Genomic DNA, 13,243 nt, shown 5'->3' with positions numbered 1-13,243 from the left:
CTCAAAAAAAACAAAAAAAAAAAAAAAAGAAAGAAAGAAAGAAAGAAAGAAAGAAAGAAAGAAAGAAAGAAAGAAAGAAAAGAAAAACTACCTTAAACCATGCCAGGTGGTGATGACACACGCCTTTAATCCCAGCACTTGGGAGGTAGAGGCAGGGGCGGGCAGAGCTCTGAGTCCAAGTTCAACCTGGTCTACAAGTGAGTTCAAAGATAGCCAACTGGGCGTGGTGGCACACGCCTTTAGTCCCAGCACTCGGGAAGCAGAGGCAGGCGGATTTCTGAGTGTGAGGCCAGCCTGGTCTACAAAATGAGTTCCAGGATAGCCAGGGCTACACAGAGAAACCCTGTCTCGGAAAAAAAAGAAGATAGCCAAGGCTACACAGGGGAACCCTATTTCAAAATATAAAAAAGGAAAACTACCTTAAGTCAAATCTGAAATTAGAAAAAAATAAAAATAAAAGATTAAAAGGCAGCAGCTAGCCTGGCAAAACACAGGGGGCCCAGTGGCTACATCACCTGTAACTCAAGTTCCAGGATTTATGTGGTGCACAAAGCTCACACGGGCATGCCCGGACACATAAATAAAAACAATAAATCTTTTTAAAAAGAAGCTAGCTGGGACTGTGGGTAAAGCTCACTGATAGAGCATTTTTACCCTGAGTCCTTGGATCCCATCCAAGACAGTAGTGGGGACATACTTTAAAAGCTAACAAGATAATGATAAATACACAAAAATCTTAGTCTTCATTTATATTATCAATAATTATTCTTAGAATGTCATAGTACGAGCTGGAGAATTGGCTCAGGAGTTAAGAACAGTAGCTGCCCTTCGGGAAGACCCAGGTTTGAGCCTCAGCAGCCATGTGGCACCTCACAGTCACCTGGAACTCCTGTTCCAGAAGATCTGATCCCTTCGGCCTCCATGGGCATCAGGCATGCGCGTGGTATACACACACACATACACCAAGGCAAAACACTCATTCACATAATTCTAGAAAAAAAAAGTTGTGTTTTTTTTTTTTTTTTTAAATTATATAGCAGGCTGAAGAGCTGGCTCAGTGGGTAAAAACACTTGGATTAGAGCCTGACAACCCAAGTATGATCCCCAGGACACACATGGTGGAAGAAAAGAACCAACTCCCAAAGCTTTTCTCTGATGTCATGGTGGGTACCCACCCCAAGACACAGGAAAAAGAAAATGTAATAAAAAGCAATACAGTGTGCCAGGTGCTGTGGTGCAGGTTGGCGGGTGGATCTTTGTGTTCAAAGCCAGCCTGATCTACAAAGCAAGGTCCAGGACAGCCAGGGCTACCCAGAGGAACTCTGTCCCAAAAGCGCAAACCACGACAACAAAGCAGTGCAAGGCAGACGTGAACAAGCATCTTTCAGATATTTTCTGTTAGACTGATAGTCGGCTTGGCAGTCGATATCAAACGTTACAAGACTGACATCACCGCACCAACATGACGCTTACAATGTCTTAGAACTGTGTGTGCCTTTAGATACAATTATGAAACGGAGGAAACTGAGCCCCCCCCCAAAAAAGCAAGAAAATGTTTAATGTTAAATGTGATGGATGGATGTTTTGGAAACAGATAATGACTTATTAAAATGGTACTAAAGCCAGACACAGTGGTGTAGGTCTGAAATCTCAGCACTTAGAACTAAAAAGGGTAAGACTGATCCAGGTGTGGTGACTCATACCGTAATCCCAAGGATTGGGAGGCCAAGACAAGAGGACTGCCCCCAGTTCAAGGACCACCTAGTCTACACAATGAGTTCCAAGCCAGCCTCCCCTACAGAAGCCGACCCTTTCCCAAAAGAATCAAAATTAACAATGCACCCAGGCTTCATGACCCACTTCTGTAATCCTAGCATTTGAAAGATGGAGGCAGAAAGATCAGGAATTCAAGCCTATCCTTGGCTACATAAATTGAAGGCCACCCTGGGCTACATGGGACTCTGTCTCAAAAGAAAACAGAGCCTACAAACCAGAAATATTGGCACATGGCTGTAATTCTGGCAGTCAAGAGGTGGAAGCAGGAGGATTGTGAGTTTGAGGGTCACAGCCTGTTAGCATGGCAGAATCCTCCAAAGAGTAAAACAGAGCTCCAGGGCTCATGCATACATACACATGCTGTGCACATACATACACATGCTATGCACATATACAATCACATAGAGAACCATTTAACCAGACAGTAGTGGCATGAACCTTTAATCCCAGCACTCAGAAGGCAGAAGCAGGTGGATCTCTAAGTTTGAGGACAGCCTGGTGTACAGACAGCCAGGGCTACACACAGAAAGAAACCTTGGTTTCTGGAAAAAACAAATAGCCTACTTTTTTTTTTTTTCTTCAAAATAACTTTTGTTCATTTATGTAGTCAGACTCTCTACTGTGTAACTCTAGCTAACCTGAAACTTACTATGTTGACCAAGCTAGCCTTGAACACAGAGATTCACCTGTCTCTGCTTCCAGAGTGCTGGGATTAAAGGTGTGCCCCATCACTCCTGGATACATTAATGTAAGTGGTGTGTGTGTGTGTGTGTGTGTGTGTGTGTGTGTGTGTGTGTGTGTGTGTGTGTGTGTGTGTGTGTGTGTGTGTGTTTTCTGAGACAAGGCATATGTATGAAGGTCAGGACAACTTGGGGGCTGCTTTTCTTCCATCATATGGGTCCTGGAGACCAAACTTAGGTCATTATGACCTAATGTGCCTTGAGCTACATTGCCTGTCACAGTATGTGTCAATTCTTAAAATAAAAATATAAGTCAGGTACAATGGCACACAGGAATAGTATCAGGAATCAGAAGGCTATGACAAAAGGATCCCATGGGGTTTATACCAGCCTGGATGACATAAAGAAACTTGAGATTCATAAAACAAACAATAGGTTCAAGCCTTTACTCCCAGTGCTTAGGAGGCAGAGACAGGTGCATCTCTGTAAATACAAGGCCAGCCTGGCTATACAATGATGGAAAGGTACATACTTGTACCAGTGCCAAGAGGTGTGTGTGTAGGGGGGTAGGGGTGGGGCTGAAAACTTCGGATTCAAGGAAGTTCCTCTCTGAACCAAACACTGGTAATGGGAACAGTTTCAGTAGCACTGCAGTCCTGCCCCCATCCCAGGGCCGTTGTCCTGTTTCAGTGTTTTAAAGAATCATTGTTTGGACTGTGCTCTGACCCCTTGCCTTGTTCCTGGGTTTCAGAACCATGTGTGCTCAGTACTGCATCTCCTTTGCTGATGTTGAAAAAGCTCATATCAACATTCAAGACTCTATCCACCTCACCCCAGTGCTAACAAGCTCCATTTTGAATCAAATAGCAGGGCGCAATCTTTTCTTCAAATGTGAGCTCTTCCAGAAAACTGGGTCTTTTAAGGTAAAAATCAGTTTTATTATATATGTTTTCCAAATCTATTGGCTTTATTCTTCTGTCCACTAACGGTAAATAAATGACTTTTTGCATCTGGAAACAAGAGGTTGCGCAATTTTGAAGATGTGGGTACCAGGTTTACAACATTGCTATGCCACTTTCACACAGCCTAAAATCCATTATTACTGTGGTCCCATGAATCGTGTCTAAAAGACTAACGATGTGAAGCACCACACCTGGCTGTTCTGTACAGCTGTGCATTTTTGCGTATCTTAGCAGAAGGATCAGGAATAAGAGTGCCCATGGTTACACAGCATTTTTTTTTTTTTTTTTTGGTTTACAAAGTAAAGTGGTTATAAGCTAATTTGCTATTATGAATAATACTTGGGGCTGGCAAATGGCTCAGGTTAAGAACACTGGCTGTTCTTCCAGAGGATGCTGGCTCAGTTCTAAACACCAACATGGCAGCTCACAACAGTAAGTAAAACACCAATGCACATAAAAAATAAAAAGGAATCACCACAAAAAATTTTTTAACTTTTTAAATTTTATGTGTATTGGTATTTTGCCTGCATGCATGTCTGTGTGAGTGTGTCACATACCCTGGAACTGGAGTTATAGAGAGTTGTGAACTGCCATATGGGTACTGGGAAGTGAACCCAGGGCCTCTCAACTGTTGGGCTGTCTTTTTTTTCTTTTTCTTTTTTTCTTTTTTTTTGGTTTTTTTGAGACAGGGTTTCTCTGTGCAGTCCTGGCTGTCCTGGAACTCACTCTGAACACCAGGCTGGCCTCAAACTCAGAAATCTGCCTGCCTCTGCCTCCCAAGTGCTGGGATTAAAGGCATGCACCACCATGCCCGGCTTCTCATTATTTTTACATGCTTGAGTTTATTGCTTTCAAGCAATAGTCTATCTTGTAGCCTCAAGTGCATAGCAGGCTGTTTGTGTAAATACTCTCTACTGTTTGCATAATAAACAAGTGAATGCATGTCTGAACATGTTCCCATTGTTAGAAATGCACCATTTATAATTTACTCTTCCAGATTCGAGGTGCCCTTAATGCCATCAGAGGCTTAATTCCTGGCACTCCAGAAGAGAAGCCCAAAGCAGTTGTTACTCACAGCAGCGGAAACCATGGCCAGGCTCTCACCTATGCTGCTAAACTGGAAGGTATGTAATTTTCTCAGGGTAGTATCAATAGTACAAATGGTAAAACATCCTAATTTCAGTTAAGTGGGATGGCAGCTGTGGGAAGTTTCCAACAAACCTGCCCCTGTTTGATTCTAAGCAAAATGACCTAAGTTCCTATCCTAGACAGCCCTCATACCTATCATGTTCTTCCCCTCCCAGGAATTCCTGCTTACATTGTGGTTCCCCAAACAGCTCCCAACTGCAAGAAACTGGCAATCCAAGCCTATGGAGCATCGATAGTATACAGTGGACCGAGTGATGAGGTACAGAGAGCAGTGTTCAGCAGCACTTGGTATCTTCACGTGACTGTCTGCCTCTTTTATCCCTCTTCTCTTAGTATGGCCAACCTATTATCTATCACTCATCTATCTCTACTGGATATCATTAGTCTCAGCTTAATATGACTAAAGCCAGGCTTGATAGGACATGTCTATTCTAGCACTCAGGAGTTTGAGACAGAATGGCGAGTTCGGCCTAGACAAACCAGCCATTCCACCTTCCTAATATACTGCATTTTCCTCTCAGTTCCTCAGAAAGGCCAAATTCTAACCTTGTATACTTTGCACTTAACTTCAAACATCCTTTTAAAAATGCATAGCTTGGGCTGGGCGTGGTGGCGCACGGCACGCCTTTAATCCCAGCACTCGGGAGGCAGGCGAATTTCTGAGTTCGAGGCCAGCCTGGTCTACAGAGTTCCAGGACAGCCAGGGCTACACAGAGAAACCCTGTCTCGAAAAACCAAAAAAAAAAAAAAAAAAAAAAAAGCATAGCTTGTTTATGTCATGTGATGAAGCTCCTCGGTCACCCAATGAAAAATGCATTTTTCTCACAAGTACTCCAGCATACTATGTTTATTTATAGCTACTCTCACGAGAGAAATGTGAAAAAATCTGGCTTTGAAGTATCAAGAATTAGACTTTTGGGAAACTACACTCACTTTAAGTCAACTAAGCTACATTAACGCTACCTTTTTAGTCCAGAGAAAAGGTCACTCAAAGAATTATGCAAGAAACAGAAGGCATCTTGGTCCATCCCAACCAGGAGCCTGCAGTGATAGCTGGACAAGGAACAATTGCCCTGGAAGTGCTGAACCAGGTAAATGGCATAATTCTATGTAGCTATTAGTAAAGTGGTTTGCTGTGGATTTTATGTACACAAGATTTAAAGATTTATTTTGCTGGGCAGTGGTGGCACATGCCTTTAATCCCAGCACTTGGGAGGCAGAAACAAGAGGATTTCTGAGTTTGAGGCGAACCTGGTCTACAGAGTGAGTTCCAGGACAGCCAGTTATTTTATGTATGAGTACACCATTGCTCTTTTCAGACAAACCAGAGAGAGCATCAGATCCCATTACAGATGGTTGTGAGCCACCATGTGGTTGCTGGGAATTGAACTCTGAGCCACCTCTCCAGCCCACATAAAGGTTTATTAATTGACCTAGTTACATTATTACTACAGGTTCCTTTGGTAGATGCACTGGTGGTACCAGTAGGAGGAGGAGGAATGGTTGCCGGAATAGCCATTACCATTAAGGTAAGAAAACAGCCCCGCTGTGCGGGGTGGTGCACACCTTTAATCCCAGGACCTGTCTGGGGGTGGAGGTGGGGGGAGACACACCCTCTAGACTTCCTAGACTAGGTAGAGGACCATTACCTCTCATGGCCTTCTTTGCCCACTGTCCTTTTGCTCTATGCTGCTCTAGAAGCAGTTACAATGGTGGCATCCTTACTCAAGCCCACCTCACAACGCTATGGCCCTTCCCAATTACTAGAATCCAGACAAGCCAGTTATCAGATACAACTTTTATTAAAGTGCTTCAAGGTCACGTTTCCATTCCCATCATACTCTCTGCCTCCTTCCCGCAGACAAAGGCTGTATTGTAACGTGCGTCTTCCTTCCCCAGGCCCTGAAACCTAGTGTGAAGGTATATGCTGCTGAACCCTCGAATGCAGATGACTGCTACCAGTCTAAACTGAAAGGAGAACTGACCCCCAATCTTCAACCTCCAGAAACCATAGCAGATGGTGTCAGATCCAGCATTGGCTTAAATACCTGGCCTATTATAAGGGACCTTGTGGATGATGTCTTCACTGTCACAGAAGATGAAATCAAGGTAAGGCCTAGACGAGAAAACCGCCAGTCTAATTTCTCAGGCATTGTTAACAGAACCCAGACAGTCGATCACATACGTATCACAACAAACCCAAATGTCAGCTTCATTTTTAGAATGTAACCTACTAGACTCTGGCTCCATTTCTTGGTTCTTAATCCTTGCTCCTTTCTGTGCCAACAGTATGCAACCCAGCTGGTGTGGGAAAGAATGAAACTGCTCATTGAGCCTACTGCTGGTGTTGGATTGGCTGCAGTGCTGTCTCAGCATTTCCAAACAGTCTCTCCAGAAGTAAAGAACATCTGTATTGTACTCAGTGGTGGGAATGTAGACTTAACCTCCCTAGACTGGGTGAAGCAGGCTGAACGGCCAGCTCCTTACCAGACTCTTTCTGTTTAAATTAGAGAAGAGATAAGATGTCTCTAGATGAAAATTTTGTTTCCATCCTCCCTTTAAAAACTATTTTCAAATTCCTAATCAAGAAAGTATATGTAAATAATAATATAAATTCTGTACTTAGCAGAGATTGGACAGCTGAAATACCAAGCACAAACTGCCTAGTCAGTCACAACCCAGTCACAACCCACAGACTCCAACACTGGAGTTTTGGCTACAGTAGAGACAGAACCCAACTGAATCTCTGTTACTCCATGTCTACTTCAGACACTGTTGAAGAGATGTCACTTTTAACCCAAGGTATAGGCTCTGGTACATATGGGTCATAAGTCCACTTGGGAAATACTCGCTTATAGAGATTCATTAATACTGTGTCCTGAGATTTCAGCTTCCCATCAAAACTGCACTTCATATGGCCATGGGTACCTAGAAGGAAAATGCAGAATTGGTCAAAGTAAGGCAGACACTTGTAAGCAGTGAACTTCCAGCCCACTAGTCCCAGATAACCAACACCTGGGAATCCCAGGTTCTTACCTAGAGGCTCTTTGATGTGTCCCCGTCGGCCCCACTTGGTTCTCAGTTCCACAGGCTTAAACCACATCACATCCTCTTAGAATGGAACACATAAAGTTAAACATTTACCCACAGGGCATCAAGGCCATCTTCCTACCACTGTCCTTCACTCACACCTACCTCTGTTGAAGAACATGTAGCGCACTACTGCCATCTTAGTAAAAATTTTAAAAGGATGACCACTCAGAACCACTCTCTTTATGACCATCCTGTCTGGATCCACTGAAAACAGATGGCCTGTAGCGATGAGACTGTGCATTCCTAAGAAAGGAGAGCGCTGTCAGTCTACGTCTACTTGAAGGACCCATCCATCTACTGGGCTACTTTCCCGAGGCAAAGGAAGACCACTAAAAGACATTTCTAATGAACCAGTCCCTCACACCCACCTTACATATATTGATTAGCATGTACTTAAGGGTGCCAACAGGTAACAACTGGCGTATCGCCCTGGGCTTACACCCTCAATGAGGCTGAAACGGGTATTTAAAACAAAACAAAACACCAGTATTCCTTACTACAGCAAGACCTAAGTACAGAAGAGCTATGGTGCTAGTGGGTACTTGTATGTTCAGTATTACATTCCAAATCCAACATACCATTTCTTCTCTGCTTGAAAAGCAGCACAGATGCAGGAGGGAACGTGATTGGCGCAAACACTGTCACCACTAAGGCCGCATCAGCAGTCAGGAATCTTTGAAATTTATGTTTATCAGCTTCCATAAGGGTCCAAAATAAGTAAATAGAAAAGCAAAAGGCGTTGTGAGAAATCATAAGCAATGCAAAGTGTCAAAAGCTGTACGGCTGCAACACTTAGCCCCACTCTTTAAACTTTCAGCAATGGAGATGAAACCCAGGGCCGTGTGCACACTAAGTGCTCTGGCGCAGACCCTCAGCATATCCTCAGTGTTGGCGTTTTATTTATGTGCGTGTATCTGAGTGCAGGTGCCTCTCCCCACATTGACTACTGTGTGATGGGAATCCAACCTGGGTGCCTCTACAGGCTCCTGTCTGCTTAGTTTTGAGAGGAGTTCATGTACTGCATGCTGGCCTTGAACTTGCTGTGTACCTTCTCCCATCAAGGGCTAAAGTTCCCAGTTCATTTTCTGTTTCTCTATACTACTAACTCTCCGGCTTTTTCCCGTGTCAGTGACCATGGGCTTTGAGATGACTGCTTCTGTGCTGGGTGTAGGAGAGTAAGCTCGTAGGGAAACTGTTCACCTTACTTTCTCAAAACAATAAAAAGCATTTAAATAAATCTGATTTATTTGGGGGTGTGGGGGCACATATGCATAGAAGTCAGAAGACAGTTCTCTGCTCCGCCATGGGGGTCATGGCACTCACTAACTGTAGGTCCTCAGGTTCAGTAACTAGTCCATGTTACTTTATATTTCAATCACTCAGGCCTGTCAGTGTGCCTCTGTAACAGTGCCAGCTGGGCATGGTGGTGTCCCCCTCCGCCTCAGTACCCCAAGCATTCTGAAGGTCAAGGCCAGCTTGGGCAACATATTAAGACCTAGTCTCTCAATTATCAATAAATAAAAATAGAATGTAAAACGAGACAGCTGCACACAAGTTACTTAACAAGCAAGTAATAACAGTAATAGTAGGAGGGAAAGGTGGGAAGACCCAGCTCAGTGCAACAAGATCCGCCATCTCTTCAGTAAAACTTCTGCTTACAAAATGGTCACACGATGGTAAGAGAATCTACCCAGAGCACCAGTGAACCTGTCACCATCTTGTCTCCAGTCACCAAAAGGCAAAAGCCCCAAGTGAGCAGGCAACACATATTCCTACTCCTAAAGCTACACTGGGATTTAATACCTCCTCTGGAACAATACTCATAGCAGAGAAGCCTCAGTACAACAGCTTGCATCACTGGGATGCTTCAGACAGGTTCAGACATTTTGAATAAAAACATCATTGGCTCCTAAGTCAGAGTACTAAAAATGTTTTTAATCCCAGAGACTTCAATCACAAAGAGGTGGCAAGGCCCCAGCAGCTGTTGGAGCTTACCTGCCGTGTGCTGAGAGAACAGAGGCGAGGCCCGGAAGCGCCTGAACCCACAGTGGAAGATCAGTTCTTCTTTGGCCTTCACAGGTTCCGTGTTGCCAGGGTTCCGGCTCACCACCATGTTTAATACTGACATCTGAGGACCAAATAAGAAAAAGCTTCACAGTCTAGGCATACAACAGCCTGACCTGCAAGGCAAAGCAAGCAATCAATCACACTGAGAACCAACCATGCTACTGAACGAGTCCTCTGTATCCACCAACTGACATCATGGTGCACCGAGGCCTCATCTGTTCTTCCGTGCACATGTGTAAGCTACCTCACTGCTCCACAGTAATATTGAAGAGCCACAGTAAGCGTCCTTCACATCACCTTACCACCACAGACCCTCCCAGGCACAACCATCCAAGCCTCGTCAACCTTTATGCTAGCCTTCCCACTCCCAGGATACACGATTATAGGCTACCTAGAGAAGGACCTAGACATGGGCATAGATAGTTACAACTGCTAACTCCCATGTTGATCTGAAAAACGCATTTAGAGAAGTCTCAGAACCACACAGACTACATCACAAAGATGCTTCAGACAGGTTCAGACATCTTGGGCATAACCATCATTGACTTCTCTATTTCAATTCCTCAATCAAAAAGATAGGCTCTCTCATCCCAATGAGCAAAGTGTGTACACTTGGGAAAGATATTTGTACTTCTTCATTTCCCACAAAACACCAATTTACCTTCTGTTCATAAGGTAGCAAGGAAAATGCAATCAAGGGCGCTCCTTGCCTGAAATACTCGACCACTGAGACAGGGACATCAGAAACATGGAGTGTAACATACCAGCCAACCTGCAGGAGAAAGCACAACAGTCACAGGGCTGCCCTTACTGTGCCAGTGACGAGACCTTTCTCCAGCTATGTGCTAAGCCTCATCTCTCAGGACTGACCCTCAGATGCATTGACCACCCCGATTCAACCTTCTCAGCTACGCATTCCCAAACAAGCAGCATGATCTCAAACAAAACAGACTAGAAGGTGCGCAGAAGGCCGGTACCTCAGCTCCTTCAGCTTCTTTTTCCTCAATCTCTTTAAAGATTCTTTTTCTAGTATTAACAAAATTCTGAAACTGAAATATCCGAGCATAATCTCTAGGAAGGTTTTCTTTAGGGTCCCAAGGAGATGTCCGGAAGCTCTTGAGGCCTCTGTATTTCTGAAATCTAAAACATACGTTTTAAAGACAGTAAGAAGCTTAGCACTGCACTGTGTAAAGGTGAAGGCTCTCTCGGGTTTCAGAGCACTCTTGCTAGGGATGCGCACATAGTGCTTACCTAGCACGCACACTTGCCCACAGCCCAGGCCCCAGCACAGCACAACCAAGGCTAGCACTCGGGATGCTGGGGCAGGATCAGGGTTCCACATCAGCCTGAACTGTCTCAAGAAACTAAGGCACCAAAATGGTCTAACAGGCTAGAATTGGGCATGGAAAGACACACCTACATTCCCAGCTCTTGAAACATAGAGGCAAAGAATCAAGGCTGGCCTGGTCTGCACGAGAGCCTATCTTTCACACAATCTCCAAACAAATAGCTTTAGCAAAACCCATGTTCTACAACAGCTTCTAACAAGTATTTCACAACCAACCCAGGCTTTTCAAAGGGGACAAGTACTTACAAGTACCTGTCAGGAATATGGCTCTTCGACCTGCCTTACATTAGAGCCTTACATTTTCTTGCTTTTACAAGCTTTCTTTCAAAATATACACTCTTACTTTCCAAAAGAAAACATTCTGCGCATTTACTCCCACAAGGACCATCTGCTAATTAACTTTCATGTCTCTCTCACTAGGGCCCTCTGAACAATTCTAAGCCTTGAGAGTATGCTGCTGCTGCTGCTTCTCACATAGCACGTTAGCCCGTCCTTCAACAAGAACAGTGCTTTTCTTTATTTGCTTTCTGCTCACATACTTCTAAACCATGAAAGTTGTAAATAAAGCTTGTTTACTAACCGAATTCTAGCAGCCACATCACGGGGGGTATCCATTTCATCTGGAAACATCTCTTCCAGTCTTTCTTGTTTGTATTTCTCCAACATTCTCTCCTCGTCCTCTTCATCTACTTTCTCATCGTATAGATCATCACGCACAGACTCCCCAAGAGTCATAGTTTCACATTCTTCCTCTTCCTCCTCACCACTCCCATCCTTTAAAATGGAGAATTAAAAACGTGCAATATGAAACATACTTGTAGTCTGAACATCGAGGAAGTAAGGCAGGCGATTCACTGTGAGTTTGAAGGCAGTTTGGGTGAGACTAAGATGGTCTCAAAAAAAAAAAAAAAGAAAAAAATGTAGCTCAATTGTTTTTTTTTTTTTAAAGATTTATTTATTTATTATATGTAAGTACACTGTAGCTGTCTTCAGACACCCCAGTAGAGGGCGTGAGATCTTGTTCTGGATGGTTATGAGCCACCATGTGGTTGCTGGGATTTGAACTCCGGACCTTTAGAAGAGCAGTCGGGTGCTCTTACCCACTGAGCCATCTCACCAGCCCCATAGCTCAATTGTTAAGAGTGCTTTTCTACCTAGCACACATGAAGCTCTTGGTTAGAGCCTAAAGCTGGGCAGATCTCACATGCCTACAGCATCAACAGCTGGGTTCAAGATCACCCTCAGCTAGAGTTCTAGGCAGCCTGAGATACATAAGACTACTTCCCCAAGAAATAAAATCATAGCACCTATAAGATGGCTGAATGTGTAAGGATGCTTGTTTCCAACCCTGATGATCTATTTATAAACCTGCATCTGCGTTATATCCATGGAATTCAAATAGTGGAAAGGGAGAAATGACTCCAGTAAGCTTCCTGACTACCACACACTAGTTTACATAGACACAAGCAAGCAAGATGGGCATAGTGATGGGCACCTCTCATCATGCCATTTGGGAGGCAGGGGGTGTGTGATAGTTCAAAGAGCAACATGTGACCCAGTCTCAAACACCTCCCTCAAAAAGCCCCCCCCCACCTAAAAACAATGTGTGTGGGTGTGGTTCAACTGGTGATATGCTCTCCAGGCATTTGTGAAGCAGCCCTGGGGGTTGACCAATTCCTAACACCACGTCCAAAACTAAGTATGCTAGAGTACCTCTATAATCTAAGCACTGGGGAGGTAGAGGCAAGAGAATGAAGAATTCAAGGTCGTCCTCTGCTACACAGTGAGCTCAGAGTTAATACAGGGGGTGCATGAAAAGAATAAAAACAAAACAAACAAAAAACCCTATCAAACAGTAATAAAATGCCCCGACATTTAAAAAAAAAAGCTAAACAATCAGGCTTGGTGTCACATGCCTGTATGATCCTAGTTCTGGGAAGATTAGGATTGCTGTGAGTTCAAGGTCACCTATGGGCTAGTAAGATCATCTTTAAAATAAAATTAAAAAAAAAAAGAGGGGCTGGTGAGATGGCTCAGTGGGCAAGAGCACCTGACTGTTCTTCCAAAGGTGCAGTGTTCAAATCCCAGCAACCACATGGTGGCTCACAACCATCCTTAACAAGATCTGACTCCCTCTTCTGGAGTGTCTGAAGACAGCTACAGTATAC

General features: G+C 44.0%; 2 protein-coding genes and 2 non-coding genes across 9 annotated transcripts in view; 1 reads left to right on the top strand and 3 right to left on the bottom strand.

The window, feature by feature from the left end:
• The window catches only part of Srr (serine racemase), a 21,821-nt gene extending 10,159 nt beyond the window's left edge, over positions 1-11,662 (top strand). For 2 of the 5 annotated variants that reach the window (XM_021212043.2, XM_029545910.1), the window contains exons 2-8: positions 3,208-3,379; positions 4,416-4,542; positions 4,723-4,826; positions 5,539-5,658; positions 6,022-6,096; positions 6,467-6,676; positions 6,857-7,081. In XM_021212043.2, coding sequence (XP_021067702.1) covers positions 3,212-3,379; positions 4,416-4,542; positions 4,723-4,826; positions 5,539-5,658; positions 6,022-6,096; positions 6,467-6,676; positions 6,857-7,072 — 1,020 coding nt within the window. In that variant the 5' untranslated portion in view covers positions 3,208-3,211 and the 3' untranslated portion in view covers positions 7,073-7,081. Of the gene's footprint in view, positions 1-3,207; positions 3,380-4,415; positions 4,543-4,722; positions 4,827-5,538; positions 5,659-6,021; positions 6,097-6,466; positions 6,677-6,856; positions 7,170-9,739; positions 9,879-11,495 lie in introns of those variants that run through there. The other 3 variants (XM_029545911.1, XM_029545912.1, XM_021212042.2) reach the window with 3 other exon arrangements.
• Positions 7,000-13,243, bottom strand: part of Tsr1 (TSR1 ribosome maturation factor) — an 11,330-nt gene continuing 5,086 nt past the window's right edge. The window contains exons 8-15 of one of the 2 annotated variants that reach the window (XM_021212037.2): positions 11,656-11,849; positions 10,705-10,867; positions 10,389-10,499; positions 9,656-9,788; positions 8,239-8,355; positions 7,763-7,903; positions 7,604-7,678; positions 7,000-7,495 (exon numbers count right to left, since the gene is read on the bottom strand). In XM_021212037.2, coding sequence (XP_021067696.1) covers positions 7,317-7,495; positions 7,604-7,678; positions 7,763-7,903; positions 8,239-8,355; positions 9,656-9,788; positions 10,389-10,499; positions 10,705-10,867; positions 11,656-11,849 — 1,113 coding nt within the window. In that variant the 3' untranslated portion in view covers positions 7,000-7,316. Of the gene's footprint in view, positions 7,679-7,762; positions 7,904-8,238; positions 8,356-9,655; positions 9,789-10,388; positions 10,500-10,704; positions 10,868-11,655; positions 11,850-13,243 lie in introns of both variants that reach the window. The other variant, XM_029545909.1, reaches the window with a different exon arrangement.
• LOC115065447 lies at positions 9,484-9,574 on the bottom strand. Its single transcript, XR_003845231.1, has one exon. It is a non-coding gene; the product is annotated as a small nucleolar RNA SNORD91 family (small nucleolar RNA).
• Positions 10,188-10,280, bottom strand: LOC115065449. The gene has a single exon (XR_003845233.1). It is a non-coding gene; the product is annotated as a small nucleolar RNA SNORD91 family (small nucleolar RNA).

Source organism: Mus pahari, chromosome 14 (assembly GCF_900095145.1).
Source record: "Mus pahari chromosome 14, PAHARI_EIJ_v1.1, whole genome shotgun sequence".
NCBI lineage: Eukaryota > Metazoa > Chordata > Mammalia > Rodentia > Muridae > Mus > Mus pahari.
Note: the sequence above shows the minus strand (reverse complement) of the source record. Positions and strands in the feature narration are given on the sequence as shown.